Here is an 18,109-nt window from a genome sequence, read left to right as displayed (position 1 = left end):
TGTGGGGCATTCGTGGACAAAATATTTCCCGCAAAATGTAGATCATTGAAAATATCTCTACATAAAGTTTGCGCATTGACTGGTGGTCAAATGCTTACCCAACCCAACTGACGGGGAACATGGTGCTTGTGTTCTTGGGCACGACACTTTACTACAATTGCCTCTCTCCACCCAGGAGTATAACTGGGTTCCTGTGAGGGTAGAGACCAGAATGTGCTGATCTCGAGCTGCTGCAGAAACTGGTCTCATGGCCTGATGAACAGGGGTAATAAGTGTGAAGCGCTTTGAGACCTTTGGTATAAAGCGCTAATAAGCACCATATTATTATTATATTTCTAAAGAAACGATCATTTTGTTTGGTATATGAGCATGTTTCATCATTACCTTTAAAATGTGTACAAAATTAGCAACAAACATTGAAACTCGACCATTTTATAAAAACAAAAATCTGGTATTTTGATTTTCCCCCAGAAATTTGCGAGAGCGGAGAGGAGAGTCAGGGAGGAAGCAGCGGGCTTCTGCGCAGTCAGACACCGCCTTCTAGCCAGCACTCGCCGCTGCTATCCGCCGGCGGCGGCAAAAAGAAGCGCAAGAAACGAAGACACAGGTGACTAAAACCTTGCTGTAAATGACTTGTTGTAATTGATAGGGGAATTCCTGCATCTAACATTGTAGCATCATTAATTTTCATTGTAACAATCTTAAAAATGACATACAAATGTTTACAAAATTAGGTCGTGTTATCATAATAACGACATTAAAACTAACACAATAAAGTTTCTACGTGCTGGTCGAGTCAGAATGATCTGGACCCAAATTAAAGGAAATAATTTAAAATATGTAGCAATAATCAAAACAAGTGCAAATGAAATATGTTATAGGCTGGTATTTTGGACGTATTTGGTGAAAGTTTCATGCATATCCATTTTACCATTTTGAAGAAAGCGCTAGCAAAGAACACCCGCTAAAAAAACCAACACTCTGACCACGGTTCCATGGTTCAACAAATTGATTGAAATCGCGTACTGATGTAAAGCAGTGTAAAAACAAATAAAAACCTATCCATGCATGGTGACTGACTCACTTGAAGTTATTGACATATTAAAAAAACCCAACCATTCCGTGTGCAGACTGGAAAAAGAGCCACTTCAATGAAAATGGCATAACTCCTCACCACAGCCACTAATTTGAACAAATCAAATTCCTGTGGAAGACAAGGTTATATAACCATTCATATGAAACAATCAGTTTTTTCTCAATACACTTTATTTGCGACACACAAAAATGGTGAACTTGGGTCCAGATCATTCTGACTCATTCTGTATATCCCATTCTTCGATTTGAAGCTTCAGAGGAATTTATTAGCCTACCGAGCTAGTTAGCTTAAAAACAAAACTTAACATTGTTGACGTCATGAAGTGCTTGTGAACAAGTCTAAACAAGAAACCAATGAAATGGTATTCGTCCGTGTTAGTTTGACGTCAAAAAGGCATACGACTGATTTCATGCAGTAAAGGGCTGGCAGACTTCATATTAGACTCGGTAATCAACAGAGCTGAATCACAGAATCACCCAAAAGGTCTTATTAGCATTTCCACGCATCGATTAAAGGGGGGCGAATCGAAGCTGATCATGTGTGTACAGAGCGATTGGTCTTCAAACTACACGCCCTAGGGCACAAGACCAAAGTCATCCCGGTAATTTGATTTAGAGGTAAAAATAAATACTGGGGTTGGCATTGCTTGGGACCAGTCTCAAGTCAGGGGTGAAGCCATGTCAAATGTAGTGCACAGACGTCGATATTGCAATGAACATAAAATGTATATAGTACGCCCTACGGCAATGACGTCCTAATTGAATTGGCAAAACAAACTGCGGCTATGATCGTAGAGAGTGGAGAGTAAGATGAATCTTTTAAATTTCATTGTTGAATGAAGTTATCTATTAGCTCCAATCATAAATATAGTATATATGGAAAACAAAGCAGCTAACCAGCAAGTTATTGGAAGAACAAATGCAGTGCGCGAGTTACGAGCAGTCATACATCACCAGAGATCTTTTGAACATTTGAAAAAAGGGGAGAGGTCTGAACGAGCTCGAATGTATAACACAAGTCCAGTTCCGATTGCTGTTGTGGCGATCGAGTCTGGTTCCCAATCTCTCGTTCGTGTGACCTTTCTCGTTGAAATCGCACGGGTTTCAGAACGAAGAATGTTTATATTGGAACCTGAAGTTTGTTTGAAGATAGTACTTTGATTCAAAACGTGTGATAATGTCCACAGCAGTGTTACTCGTACTCGAGTAAATGTTTTTGGTACTCGTACTCATGAAAATGTACTCGCACTCGGTACTCGTACTCGCAAGAAAAATGTTACCCGTACTCGTATTCGCTCTCGTACTCACGACAAGGTACCGTCGCGCTCGTACTGTCCTGTATACTCTTGCCAATGCTCTCCCGCAAGAAAAAAATATTAAGCGCTAAATTCAGGAAAAGAACCAATTTTCTACTATTTTGGGAGGCTTCTTCATTTAATGTCTAGTTTGACAGCAAAAAGCTAAAATTTGTTCCTGCTCTTGGAAAGTACTCGTTCTTGTACATCGTACTCGTACTCATACTCGTACTCGTACTCATGACCAACTACTCGTACTCATACTCGCACTCATGGCAATGTACTCTTATACTCGTATAGGAAATTTACTCGACTTCAACACAGATCCACAGGAAAAACCTACGGAAATGCAACACAAGTTAAACAGAAACTTAGATCAAAATTCCTTAAAGATTTGTTCCAGTTTTATCTTGTAACTGGTTCTGAATGAAGCGATTGGTTTTGAATATCGAACTAAACAAGATAGTGAGCACATTCAGTATAAACGTTCATGATTGATATGATTCAGAAAAGTGGTTTCGCGGTCCGCTTGCTAGCCACTGTTGGTTCCACAGAAATATATGTTAAAGTCAAAACGCAACGGAAATGCGAGATCACAAGAAATGGGCACGAAAAGTACAGTGCGAATCATGAGTTAACTACAGTACATCGCTAGAATCGTTTTGACTCGGGCAAACGGTCATCGGGTGACAGTGACGAGGCACAACTTAAATAACCAACCTCGAAAATTGATGTCAAGTACAACTGAAGTTGTCTCCCCCTGATTACCCAAAGTGGCCGGCAATTTGTCATGGAAATATTTTAACAAATTGATGTGGAGCGACATGCAGTTGGCAGCTGTTTGTTTGACAAACACTTCAGCTGGGTAAACCGTGACGGGGAAAGGGGAATACCGTTTAATACAGCGAGGCTTGAGCAGACATTCCGTCGACCTGACTGCAAAGCTATTACAAGCCAGCCGGTGTTAACGGGACCCGAAATGCACCTTATCTCACCGGTGAGGTCTGTGCCCTGGAGGAAAACCACTCTCTCTGTGTCCCTTTATCGCTGCTTAGCTGTCCACCGTTATTGGTCTGCGCCAATTAGTGCAGCGTTTTGGGCTGTCACTTGTCGGAAATGTTTAGTCTTGGTTAAGCCAATTTAGATGGGCTTCGGTACTCGTGACTGACGGCTGATGATCGTCAAGTTGGGATGGATTGTCCTTCTTTATTCCTTTCTTTTTTTAGAACGTCTGTATAGTTGACGTGACTCATGCATTCAGACAATAATGTATAGTGGAGAAAGAAACCTAAAAATCTATAGTCTGTGAGAAGCACATGAAAGGGTATAATTTAGGGAAAGGGTTGGGGAGTCTTGATTCCTGAGCTAAGCCGAGGGTGTCCTGTCAGCATTTGAACCAGAGACGGAATTTTGGGGGTTGCACGTGTTGACAAGTCAGTATAGTAACACGTCGGAGCGCTCTGGATGGCTGGCTGGCTTAGCAGATGCCACCTGAATGATCCTGTACCCATTCGTGGCTTGTTTCAACAATGTAACTTCGCCAAGTTTCTCAAGGTTGTTAATGGGTTCACTTGAAATGAAATCCTATTTTCAATATGTTTTCCCGTGTTCCTTTCAAACACTGTACATTCTGCCCTTTGGTATGTAGAGAGACACCCGTGGTAAAAGTATGGAAAAGATATAGGTCTGATAGGAATAGAACTCATCTTACACATGTGAACAAACTTGATTGCACCTTTGGCAAAATAGGATAGGCCTAGGCCTCTTCCTTCTTGTCGCTTGTTGGCTTACTGATGGTGTATCTGGATAAGAAAGAAATATGGTCCCTTTATTTCCCTGCCTTTCCTTTAGGACAATTTTCACAAGCTACCAACTGGAAGAGCTTGAGAAGGCATTCACAGACGCACACTATCCGGACGTCTATGCCCGAGAAATGCTGGCTCTCAAAACAGACCTCCCTGAAGACAGAATCCAGGTAAGATAGACGAAATTTCAACTTGTTTGATTTTAAACACCCCCCTTTATTTATGGTGTCTGTAACTCTCTGGAAAAGGGCTGCTTTTGTGCACAACATAATTCTCCTTACAAGTAAACTGGTTCCCTGTCCTGATATTATTGATTCAGATTGGGGCGGAAACCATTCTACCCTACATGAACTGAATTCTTATCGCGCCACAAGTAATTCGAAATATATAAAGACGGTAAATTGTTCCATAACTAAACGTTGGCTGATTTTGTCCTGTGATGTCTCATTCAAAATTGAATAGCTTTCGTATTGCTTTCTCGAGCGATTAAAAATATTTTCGGTTTTAAACTCGGAAATATCACGGAAAGTGCATCGTTAACACCACTTAGATGAAAACTGGCGGTCATTTTTAACTCGATGGTCAGAGGTTTAAGTAGGTTTTAGACTTGGGCATTTTTTTCTAGAAAGGAATCGCAACAATGTTCATCCGGTGGTGCTTTCAATTCGTAAAAAAGGGATAATTTGTCGCAGAACTAAATACAGTTATTTGAGTGATGTCGTTTTCTCACAGGTATAACTATATTTCAGTAAAATGACTTTTGTTCTGTCCTTTTCACGATGCAGCTGGACACTGCCCAATGCTCCAATATTCTTGCCCAATTACTTTTGTAAAAATTATAATGGAATTGAAAAAATCAAACAGCGACATGTAAGATTCGCTTGTTTCAGGACAACTCCATGCACCACTTTTTTCTTTCTTTTTAGACATACAAGTTTGCCATCTACTTATTTGATATAGTTTCAAAAATCAACTTCATAATGTTTAATATAGATTATTGTTGAATCTAAGCTCTTAATAAAAGGCCCTTAAGTTACCGCATTATAGAATGAGACGCTTCCTTTTAGACGGCATTAATGTAAAAGGTATGTTCAAGGTCCAAGAATCACGAGACATGCAAACTCTATGACGTTTAGAAGGAAAAAAGAATCCGGGATTGTGCGAGAAAAGCGGATTAGAGGAATTACTCAACTCTGGAAGTCCGTTCTAGATATTTCTCTCTTCTTGTCAAGAAGGGGAGAACAAAAAATCGGAACTCCGTGTGATGGTTATTGGTGCGAGCAAAAGAACCGGTCCCTCCGCGGCTTCTCCCGGCATCTTACAAAGCAATTAGGTGGGCCGAGTTACTCTCAGGGTGTTCCCGCCGCAAATACTTCTTAATTTTTCCAATTTGGAAAATGAGCAATTTGTAAGCCATCAAAAACCCATCCGTTCCCGTGGGCAAAAAAGAAAAGAAAAGAAGGGGAAAAACCGAGGTGGTTCGCATAGACGGAAGGGAGCATTGGGGGATTATTGGAAGGGACTTAGATGAAATCCAATCCGAATTGAGCAACCTAACGGCAATCGCGTAAACACGTATGCCTAATAATGCACCGCTCTTGTCTTTCAACGGTTTTGGAGTTTTTTTATGTCGTTCTCCAAGTTAGAGAATTAAAGTTTCAAAATCGAGCAATCTTATTTTGTCCACTTCTAACAATTCTTATCAACTAAACCACCAATGGAAACTGCCCAGGTGCACTGTAAGGTCAAAAATAAATTTACAGAAGCTGGATTTTGCAGGTCCAAATTCCTTTTTTTTATATTTTTTTTAGATATCTTGTAATTATTTTCAGACTAAAAAAGAAACAAGTTTGATAATTGTATGGAATAAAAACGTCAGCTAAAACTGACAGTAAAAGTGAGTTAGTCAATAAACCAAAAATTGGCAGAAGGGTCACATTTTTGTTTTTTTTATATTTTCAGATAAATTATGTCCTTTGTGTTCCAAAATGTAGCAGGACGTATCTTGGGCAAACATGTTCCAGACCTGAAGAAAAAAAAGGCTGTTTATATGCCTATTGCCTGATATTTATGCATTATTGAAAAGATGATGGGAATATGAACTCTCTTTTTCATAATCAAACAAGAAAGGAATAAACTAGCCCCAGATACATCCTTGCGCAATGTATGACATTCTCTTTAAAAAAAAAAAGGTCAAGTATACGGATGTAATTTTTTACCAGATCAAATCAAACCCATTTATAGTCGTTTATTGGAGATACATTCCTTTACCATGTTATTTCATGTTTAAGCTGTGTACGTTTCTCAAAATGGTGTTGAATAGGTAAAGAGCACAAAAAACCCTGAATTTTATGATTAGTTCACACTTAACATGCACCAACAAGTTCAGCTTCTTTAAGTGTGAAAAAAAGGTTAAAAGCCCTTTCAATATTTCTCAAAACACAAGTTTTCACGGTACATCCTGTTGCGAAGGGGGCACACAGCTCGCTATAAGTTACAAGAAGAGCTGATTTTGTTGAATGTTCTTTCGCTTTCTTTGAAGAGTCGACCTTCGTGCTTTGTGCCTCACATTTGGTCAGGATGTAACATTATCAGAACGTTCAATTAGAGCGGGCGAGTGCGTGTCCGAAATCATGTTCACAATTTCAAGGGACGTTAAACGCGTGATGTACGCCCTCCAGCGACACTGTTTGACTTCAAAGTCACAAGCCTTTGTTGCCCAAGTAATCACAAAAATTAACCTCAGGCTATTCAACCACATAACGAGTCATTTCTAAAATTGGCCTCGACTTCAAAGACGAGCCAAAATAAAAACCGTTTTCTCCGTGCTCATTCAAAGGAGAAATGAACTCGATACTTGAAACGGGATGAAAAAAAAATTTCCTTGCCACATGATAATTAATTAACAATTACGGGGGAAATTTATCTTGGCTGTGTATAGGGGGAACCATTATTAGATGTTTCTTTCAATATACTTTACAACCTTGTAGAGCACGGCATTTCCAAATGCGTGCCTGATTACACATATTCGTGCACGTTCACCAAACCTCCCTTGATTACCTCAACCGACCGCCGCACGCCTGCATGGAAATAATCAGGACTTCAATTTACCGAAGGGTCTCCCCCTCTTCTTCTTCTTCTTTTCTTTCCCCCCTTGCGCGACGAAATGGGGCAATCAATTTCGGCACATTAAATTAATAGTCAAAACCGTGCATTTATCAAGCAATAGCATCGCGGTGTGCTTGTTCGACCTCATGTGCCTCGTGTATCTGTGGGATCTAACGGGGACATTATGAGCGCCCGGGACGGGACGGGTTGACTTCGGGATTGGCAGGCTGGCAAAGTGAGTGTCCGCCCCGGACTGGGTTCAAGTGTGATTGCCATGGCTGTGTTTTGAGATGAATTCTTTTGAAGTAAGAACAGATGCAGTGAATGAAGTGCTGTTTTGAATATTCGTATCCATTTCTCAAACCTTGCTTGTCGAATGAAAAGAGGTACCTTGATTTTCGATCTGCCGATCGGTGAAACAAATAGATCAGTGGAAAAGGGCCCTTACATGCACATGTAGTCACTTTACGTGTTTGTATCAAGAGGAAATTGTTTTGGTATGAAATGTTAAGTCATGCGTCGCAGACAGCGAATCGTTTTTCAGTCGAATTACTGGCTTTTTCTCCGATTTCAGCTTCTTGAGTTTGAGGCTAGGCCCGCGAAAGCAGGGTGGCACGGCTCCACGGGGTCCATGTTCTACATCAAGCTTTTCATTTGATTGGTCATACAATGCATTGACAAACAAGGATTTCAAACTAGAAAAAAATGGAAAATGATTCATGAAACTGCTGCAAATTGCTTACAGACTGGATTGACCTACAATGTACAAATCGAAAAAGTTGAAGGGCCCCAGTTTCGAAACTATAGCAGTGTCTTTCTCAAATGCAAAATGCGCTTCACAAAAACTCTGCTAGTGTCAAAATATCAGGCCCGCTAAGTTTTGATTCAGAACAAATATACAGGGTGACCCCAAAAATGCAACCCTAAAACATTTGCCTGTCAAAAAAAAGGGATCGGTGGATTTTTATGTTTTTGGTATCAGATTAAAGCTAAGACTAGAGCATTTTCTTTCAAATACTGAAAAATAAATCTTGAAAATAGCACTTTGGGGTTGCTGAGAAAATGCCAATTATGTAAAAGTAGTCGTTTTTATCCTGTACACAAACAATTACCACAGTAAGGGTTTTTTACTGTACCTGTTTGAAGTACTTGTGTACAGGATGAAAAATGACTACTTTTTCATAATAAGTTAATTCTAAATAGGCCTACATATTGCTTTCAGACCTGATGATTTTAAAGGGGTGTGTTAGTTACATAAAGCACAGTGAAATCTTCCATACAAAGTGGTCTGTTTACTTAGCAAAAGCAAAACATTGGAACCGCGTAATAGTATTGGGTATTAAAGCGGACCCGATGATAATTTGGCGTAATTAACCATCAGGTTAATGTGAAACGGATTTTGTTGCTTTTAAAATGAATACAATTCTGTTGTATAATTGAAAAATAATCGACTGTAGAAACCACTTCCTGCTAGTGTAAATACGGGATTCGAGGTCCATTCCAAAGTTGGAGTACAATGGGTGCTAAAAAATGGTTTAATCTTCGCTAACGCCAAAAAGGATTCATTATTATTTCTTGGCATGAGCAGTAACTGAATAGATCAAGTATTATTATCAGTACAAGCAAGATACTGATTTGAAATAACAAGTTCAACTGTATACACTACGGATTTGGTTCTGTCTGCAGTGATTAACCGCGGCGCATAGACTGATGCAGAGAGGTGAATTAGTTACTAATTTATCGAGGCTTAAATTGTAGACGGGATTTCCATCACGGTCAGTGCCGCGAGGCACTGTCCGTTATACCCTAGTGTTGTTCCTCGACGCACTAGTATCAACAATTGTGAGATTATCAATCTTCCATTGAACTAATTGCGTATAGGTCCCCCCTTTTCCTTCGTCATTCCCGCCCCGATGCGGTCCGCTCGCATCACGAAATTGAAATTGACGGGCGAATACACGGCCAGAGAATGCCGACCGGCACAGCCCGGCCCGGCAACGGCTCGAACGGCCCGATGAGTTTCAACATTATAGCCGTGGCGTGATCGGAGGATGAAGCGATGAGCAGGACCCAGGAGTCACGTACAACATCTTCCATTACTTACAACAGCGCGTGAGCTCAAGCGACAATCTCGAATTATTTTCTCCAACTTAGCCCCCATCCCCTGCCCCTACACCTATAGCGTTTTTCCTCATTACGTCGTCGGTTACGTACGCTTTTGCCAATCAAAAGTCAATTTCACTCAGTCATTTCACATTCTAATCATACGTCTAAACTATACCCAGACCGACACATTTCCAAATTGACGACATTACAGACTGAGATTGTTAATTTATGCAGTACGCTGTCAAGTTTAGCAACAAAGGCAGTAATATGCCTGATAAACAGTGTATCTACATCCTGATGAGTAACTAAAAAAAACCCCAAAACTTGAGACAACATCAGCTAAACATACAAGCAATAATATAATGGCGTCAACACGGACGAGAGGAAAGGCAGCAACGACATCACATGTACAGGCCCTGGTCAAGTGTTTCGTTATCCCTAGGCACTAGTGTGCCGTAGGCCCTATTGTGGCACCGGCACCAGATTCATGTTGATTCTATTTAAGTACAAATCACCGTACAAATTAACCAGGCCAAACTGGTATAGGTTCTAGCTCTAAAACTGGCACCAATGGCGTCAATCACTTCTTAAACGCAGGGACGGGGTATATTCATGTATCTTGACTAGAACTAATGCGAGTGCGAAGCCTATTAAACGACGTGGGGTTCGGGGCCCTCTTAGGGCCCCGAAAAATTGTGTTCTGGATCCGCCCTTGACGACAGCAGCTTGCACACTTTGCACATATTGTAGAAACCGGCAGCGTGCAGCTGTGGAAACAGTAACCGTACACAAATGGCACCGCTATAGCAGCGCAGCTAAACATCGCATCAGCAGAAGTTACAACACACTCACCTTAAAAAAATACATATCACCAGCATCTACAGCAATAACAACAAACGTGCTGCAGGCCTAATCAAGAATGAAGACCAATAACCGCCAATACACTCTCCTTAAGGCAAGCGTGATTTCCCTTGTTTTGTTGCCCATTGTACCCCTGCTCCATACCCCTCTCATTCCCCTAGGAAATGAGCCTGGGCATGAGTTGTCGACATCCTCAAGAATCAGACAATAATACAATATCTATTGTACACCAATACCAAGTTTATGTCATTGCCCGACCGTTCACAATAAACGCCGACAAAGCCACAGCTTACCTAGGGAAATAACGGTCTTACTTCGGTTTCTCCTAATAGTTGCCCGCTCATTCTGTACACCTTTCGTTAATGTAACCATTATGATTATTACAGGCCGAGTGGAACTCTTGGATTGTTTTTGTATTGTTGCAAATTTACACAAATTACCGTAAAGGTGTTATTTTGCGAGAGGTTCCCCCTGGACTGAATATTGTATCTGGATGTGTTGGAAGATTAATTTTCTCCTTTGATTGTCACTGTTGAATTAATGAGTACGAATAACACTTTGTTTTCTATCACCTATGAGTAATGGGTTGAATGAACGAAGGCTGCCATGAGAAACAGATTGCGTTTGCCGCGTGCACAGGAGCTTGAGTGCCCGGGGATAGGGCTTCAGGTCCCTGAGTGAAAGATCTGAACAATGGGTGGGGTTTGAAACTACAGTCGCTACTAAACCTATTCAACAAGTTCTTTTATTACTGGGATGACAGCGACATAGGATTGGGAGGTTAAAGCTGACTTAGTTTAGGCACATGTCGTTGCCAACCACTAAATTCTTGCGAATACCAAATTGAACTTGAGTCGTTGTTCTCGTGGTTGAATTTAAATGCTTCGAACAAAATTTTGTTTTGTTCTGCTTGATAAGAAAAAAAAAGCTTAGCCCTATCGTGTATAAAAGCACTCGCAATTTCATGATGATTCCGAACGTAGACAAGCCTGATTAATGTATATGCAGCTCGGGTTCCATGATTTGCCAACTATAACTTTGGAGACCGCAGCTCAAAATGAGTCAATTTTCAGCTAAAGGAACCTCCATGCATAATCATAATTATCATCAAGCGAGTCCTTGAAGCCCTTCACAAACAGATGTAGACAGAGTCGATGCTGAAGACGAAACCAGGGCTTGGGAAAAGGCTGCGACTTGTGAATTAGACTCGTTACCTATTAACGCACTGACTGATTATCACTTGTGAATTAGGCTGGTTACCTATCCCACTGACTGACTGTCACTTGATAATCAAGACTGGTTACCTATTTCCATTACAGCTTATTCTACGAATTGTGCAGCCCATATAGATCGCTTTTATATAACTTTGTACACTCTGGGACGAGCTTTACAAAAACGGTTTACCTAGTTTTGTTACATTGTAAACACCACATCACTTTAATTTGAAGAATCAATGTTAAGTAATGTTCGTTTTTTCCCCACTGCTTGTTCCCATCTAGGTATGGTTCCAGAACCGCCGGGCGAAGTGGCGCAAGAGGGAAAAGTGTTGGGGCCGAAGCAGCGTTATGGCAGAGTACGGGCTGTACGGGGCCATGGTCCGACACTCTCTGCCTCTACCGGAGAGTATCCTCAAATCCTCGGATGAAGGGGAAGGAGAGTGCTGCGCGCCTTGGCTGCTCGGTAAGTCAGCCCCTTGGGCCGGGTGCATTTTTTTTGCAACCAACACAGCTATGTGTACCACTGTACGCATGTGTCAAATATACCATGGGATTAGAATAATATATTACGTGATTAAAGATGACTTTATAAGGTTTAGAATACTAAATGACACCGTGGCCTTATGGTTAGATGCTTCTGCTTTACTAAACGCCATTGGTTGGAATCTTTTCCCCCCAAAAAAATTGGATTTGTTTTTTTTTCAGTCCTATTTAATTAAGTCCTACTTTTCAATTAAATAAAAATTGTCACCTTTGATATAACCGACTTTTGGTTCTGGAGTTTTAAAGAAAACGAGTCCGTTGACAACTGATGCATGCGCATAATGGAACGTGAATATACCGCGTCGCAAAACAGGAATCGCGGGCCGGATTTGGAAATCACTGTAATCTCACACCTCGTCTTCTGTATATTTTACACGAATGTCGCCTTTTGTTGTTGCTATATTGTAAAATGAAAAACATTTTTATCAGGGCCCAGTGCTGTAGTCGAATCCTATTTCCAAGGCCGCAAGGAATCAAACCTAAGTTATAGGTACAAGCCGTGCCGAGTTCTTCAAATTGGTAGGAATATGAGGTTTTACGTTTGGGCACAAGGCCGACACAGATACATTGGAGCAATGTACAAACCAACGATGGTCGGCCGACCATCGTTGGAATTTGATACAAAATACCACTTTTCTTGAAAATGACAGCAAACCAGGTACCATGATTTTTCACATACTGTTATGCACTTACAGTCAAGTGAAGGTATTTCATAATAAGTTGGTAGTTTTGTTTTTTGATGTTTGCAAAAATGTTGTAGAATATACCTTTAATTCATAATGTAATATTTCCGTAAGTTTGCCAGACTCAGAAAAGGGCTCGACCAAAACACTGCAACTTTTACAGTTCTGCCAAACGTAGAATTCTGTGTTTTCTATAACCATTCGTAGTTTTAGAAACACAAACACTCAGCATGAATTCAGTGAATGTTCACCGTAATTACGTGGAGTAGGAGTAAGGGCGAAAACCAAACTAAATTCCCCGCTTACCCGTAATTACTCCAACCATTAGTAAAATGTTGCTATTTAGTAAGAGGACGATTATTAGTAAGCAAAGACACCAAATTGAGCCCAGGGTTATAATATGATAATAGGAAGTTTGTTATTTTTTTCGTTTTTGACATCAACAGACACAAACTGTATTAGTTGGTGCTCAAACTAAACCATAGGCACAGGAAAAACACTAATAATAGTACAAGCCACAAGCCCAGGGCAAACACTAGTGTATGTGTGAAAATATATATGTGTCGATATGTTGTATATGTTGCGCTGTGTTGCGGTTTCTTGAGTTCCTGCTGATGTCCTTTAAGTTGGATTCTTATGTTTCATATCTTGTGTATTTGTGTCACTCCAGTGGGTTTTAAGTCTACTTCATTGTTACTTTCAGGTATGCACAAGAAATCACTGGAAGTCGCCGAAAAGATGAAAGACACACCAGACCCGCAATCCAGAGACGACAAAGACCAATCCTCACCTCCGAGTCAGCACGACAAACCCTCCTTCGAAGACAAGGACCAAATCCGGTCCAACAGCATCGCCTCCCTGCGTGCTAAGGCCATCGAACACGCCTCAAAGATCTTGGGCCACACCGCACCGGTGGCGGCTCCCCCAACCAGCAGGCTGCAGTCGCCGACCCCGCACGGGGACGACGACGCGATGGCACGGCGTAGCAGTGACGACGAGGCCGGTGGATCGAGGAGTGAGTCTTCGTCTTCGTCGGCACCAGAGTCAGACGGGGAGCTCAACGCAGCAGATCGCCCGGTGTCTGGTGATGAGCACGAGGAACGCAGTGCCCGATTACTGGGTCTCGGGCATCCTGGTCTCGAGATGTTCACATCTCACTAACACAAAATGTCGCAGACACTTGTTTAAAATCGGGTCACTTGTTTAGTCGAAGAAATCCCGCACTTGCCGTCTCTTCACAAAAAAACTATGAATGAGTCTAATTGTAACGTAACAACAGACATCCTTAACTAGATATGAGGAAGCAGTTATCATGCGTGTATTGCATGCACATGATACATATATTATTTTCGCGCCCTCTGTTTATAGGCCTTTTGGAACATTCACTGTATTATTTCCGTTCTTTCAGTTGTTGAAAATATTAGGTTGCGTCATACTTTAAAAGACGAAATACAATTAGACACATTATTAGTTCTTATTAAATATCAATCCAGAACACACTTCACGTGTACGTCGAATGTGTTTTTTCTTCATATTATGTGACAGCGTAAATTGGCAGTGATGTAAATATATGTTTTCACGTGCTGTTTTACCGTTTGTATTAAATACTTGCGGTTTTGTGAATTGTAAAAAATGTAATAATTTAAGATTATTTACCCTGTAAATTGCTGATAGTTTAATTCATCAACTAAAATGTATAAAATACATAATTAAAACTTATAATACCGAAGACCAAAAAGGGGCACAGTCCAGTTATAATTATCTATTGTATTGTCGGAACAGAGAAGGTCTTTTTTCTAGCTTTATCTGTATTTAGTTTATTTCAAGTTTGTATCACGTCGCAGTGGTTGCAGGCCAGCCCACGAATGCACCAAATGCGAAGCATGTACAGTGATGAAAAATCACTGAGTGCTGGTAGTCGGGATATTGAGAGTTTACCCATCGCAAAGTCACTAGGAAAATACTGCCGAATATAACGTTTAACTGCTGGGTTTGTTGAAGACACGTCCTGAAACCACTGTGACTAGTGTTTATTACCTCCGCCAAGGAGGTTATGTTTTCATCGGATTTTGTTGGTTGGTTGGTTGGCTGGTTTTTCTGTTAACAAATGACTCAAAACGTTATGGAAGGATTTGCATGAAAATTGTTTTAGGGCTGGCCCTTGGTACAAGTAGGCCTACAAATCGATTAGATTTGGAAGTGATCCGGATCTGGGTCTGGATCCAGGCTTCTCTTCAAAGGATTCTTCACCATTTATGCGAGTATTTCTTTTGGGTGTACTGACAATATGGCGGGGAATTGTTTAGCCTTGGCGGAGGTTTGCGCTCTCTGAGTGCTTTCTAGTCTTAACCTGTTTTGCGTTGTTTTAAACCGTTTTTGGTTATGTATAACAAGAGCTTTATTTACACCAGTTAAATGTAAAGAATTGATTTGTTTTTGTTTCGTTACTCTTTGTTTTCACTGATGACGTAGCCACACATCACATTCATCTTCATAGTTCCACTCTTAAAGTGAAAAAGAAATTCGTATTTTTTTTGTTTTACGTGTCGATGGTTGACTTTCGCATTCCATGTCTCTTTTGTGCAGGTCTTAGTTTTTGAATTAAGAACAACTCGTTAAATTTAATAGGTATGCGTGCGCACTATATTCTTTATAAAAATATACCAACGAAACAGGCAAGCAACTGTAATTTCTTATTACTGCAGAGAATAGGCACGAACTTCAAGTTGGTTGACGAAATTTGGACTCCCATTATTTGGAATTATCAAAACACACCTTGAATTAAGCAATTTCATACCAAACTATCTCGCTGATAATTTTGATTTGTCAGTGTTTTTTCCAAGTATGGCGGGTGGAAATTTTATGAAAATTGGCATTTTGTTTGATAGCACGCCAGTCCTTGCCTTTTTATTACTTGGACGGCAAAACAATTTGTACATTTGCCTCACTTTATAGATACCAGTAAACCACAACGAGTGAAAATAAAACATTAACCAAATCAGCATGTTAGGTTGAGAAAATTGTTTTCGTTCCGAACAAAAGCGCCAAGGTTGAGGGACAAATTGAAGTTAAAAAGGTACGAGTGCAAGTTGATGTCCTTAAGTAAAAACCAGAACTGTAATCAGGTTTTCCTCGTCACCCTATGCAGGCCGATTTTATTACCTTCCATAATTTGGCCCGATGCAATGAGCATTGTTGTGTCCCGATGCAATGGCGGTTGCCATTGATCGCAAATTGCTGGAATTTAGTTCAGAATAATACAACCCCATGCCGAGTCGTTCTGGAAAAAGGAAGCAAAAAATAACAGTTGATTCAGAAAAGCATGGGACAAACAACTGCCCGCGAGGCACGGTGTGTGTACCCGGGGCAAAAATTACAGTTATTTCTTCAATTTGGACAAATTGACCATCAGCGGCCACGTGCGAGGGAGTAACCCAACGTCATTTGGCGGCAAACGGCGCTGCAACGCCTCCTTCTTCCGCAGTGTATCCGTATTGTGCCAAGCTCGACAGACAATGATTGAAAATCGTAAATTAGTTTAAATCAGTGAAGAAGAGAACATCAGGAGCCCCGCAACGGCGATACACAAGAAATCTAATTACATTTTCCCTTGGTCTGTGTATGCTGTACCAACTCACAACTCCTAATGCCAATGTATTATACAGAGAGTTTGCCTGCTGCATGACCGGAGAGGCACGTCGTTTAGTACCACTAACCAGGTCCGTTTACTATTCATCTTCCCACGTGCGGCACCGGTAAGGAATCTGAATCGTTGGTAATGCCATTCAGTTTCAAGCCGGTATATACCCGAGCTGTGCTGAAGAATACAATGTCATGGATTTCCCCCGACTAAACAAATTATGGAAGAAAACTGTATATTGAACGATAGAAAGTATTTATACTTCACACTCTAGTTGCGCTTCTGTGCCAACAAATGATATTTGTTTTAATGAAAAACTATCCTGGAAGACTGATGTCATATATGCCTATGTGAACACTGATGGATTACGAGCAGCACGCTTCAACACTCAAAATATGTATTGTTACCTTTAGAAGTCGAACCCAGAATCAATAATTCCCGGCAATTCAGGAAATATGCCTTTAACAATGTTCATAAAGGACTCTCTTCGAACCTCAAGATTCCCGATTTACCACCCGTCCTTCCCTAGGCCCTGTCCATCCATCCATCTAATAACGTAAACGTGCATGTGGTGGATACGACGCGGCCTTGAGCCTTAGCTATACCGAGTCAGCCAGACCCAACGTGAACTCAACGACGGTCCAGAAGATCTTACCGATCGCGCTACAGTGTACTGAAAGTATTTACCAAAGAACATAAGATTATTTCGGAGTAAGTGTGCTTGAAAAATATCCCCCCCCCAAAAAAAAGAACAAAGTAAAAACAGAACCAATGCAAGTGATGAATCATGATCGTTCAAACCAACCGTTTTAGCAAAGGCCTAGCCTACACTGTTAAAACATTTACACATGTATTTGCTAGACCATTTGATTTTTTAATATGGTACGGGTACATTCGAATACCCCCCACCGTCCCCTCCAAAATAGGAGGAAATGTGAAAGGAAAAGGGAAAAATAGGCCCGAATCCAATAGAATAACAGTAAAAACTACCAATGGAAAAGTAAAACGCGGTGATGTGCATATCTACACGTTTGTAATAATTGTATCACCAACGGCGACCCTATTATGGTTTCGGATGATGCCACACTGTGTTTTTCGAATTTTTAACGGCCAGCTCCCCCCCCCCCCAAAGGAACACCTTGCCGCGCTTTCATAGCGATTTATGTATAAAACTATACCCTTTTATATACCCTATATTGGGATATATATTTTAACCTCTGAAAAGAACGGCTTTGATTTTGGGTTGTTTTGCGCACCTACATGTCCGCCCTGCGAGAAAAACGATCCATTTATAATCAATCCTGCTAGAGGGCGAGAGGCAGTCTACCCTGCGGGAACTGAATTATTGGGCAGTTATTTAAAATTATATGGGGTATATTCCATAACTAAACGTAGGCCGATTCTTTTCGATGGACGTCTAATTCAAAAGTGTATTTGTTCTGCTAGAAACGACAACATTAAAACAAATTTTGGGCCGGGATGTTAAAGAAAAATGCACGGAAAGTGCATCTTTAAAATGTTGTTTACATTTTTTTTAGTTGGAAAGGGCGCTTTCTTGTATTGGGGTTATGTACAGAATAGAACAGAGAAGACGATTAACTCTCAGAAATGCGATTAACGAGGTATTGAATCGTTTATTAATGACATCAAATTAATTAGGAGTAAGACTTCGGGCAAAACCCCAATGTCGTCTTGCTTGAGATTTGTATTCAGTTCGCCGTCAAGATTTGCAGCAAGACGGCAATCTTCTAGTCGT

At 40.8% G+C, this 18,109-nt stretch overlaps 1 protein-coding gene across 1 annotated transcript in view; it reads left to right on the top strand.

Moving 5' to 3' along the window:
- Positions 1-14,933, top strand: part of LOC119720363 (visual system homeobox 2-like) — a 30,151-nt gene extending 15,218 nt beyond the window's left edge. The window contains exons 2-5 of the mRNA XM_038190022.1: positions 472-607; positions 4,242-4,365; positions 11,770-11,950; positions 13,417-14,933. Of these exons, the coding sequence (XP_038045950.1) occupies positions 472-607; positions 4,242-4,365; positions 11,770-11,950; positions 13,417-13,874 (899 nt within the window). The 3' untranslated portion in view covers positions 13,875-14,933. The remainder of the gene's footprint in view (positions 1-471; positions 608-4,241; positions 4,366-11,769; positions 11,951-13,416) is intronic.
- The last annotated feature ends 3,176 nt before the right edge of the window (positions 14,934-18,109 follow it).

This window comes from Patiria miniata, unplaced genomic scaffold (genome assembly GCF_015706575.1).
Source record: "Patiria miniata isolate m_02_andy unplaced genomic scaffold, ASM1570657v1 HiC_scaffold_13, whole genome shotgun sequence".
Taxonomy (NCBI): domain Eukaryota; kingdom Metazoa; phylum Echinodermata; class Asteroidea; order Valvatida; family Asterinidae; genus Patiria; species Patiria miniata.
This window is presented reverse-complemented; position numbering and strand designations above follow the sequence as displayed.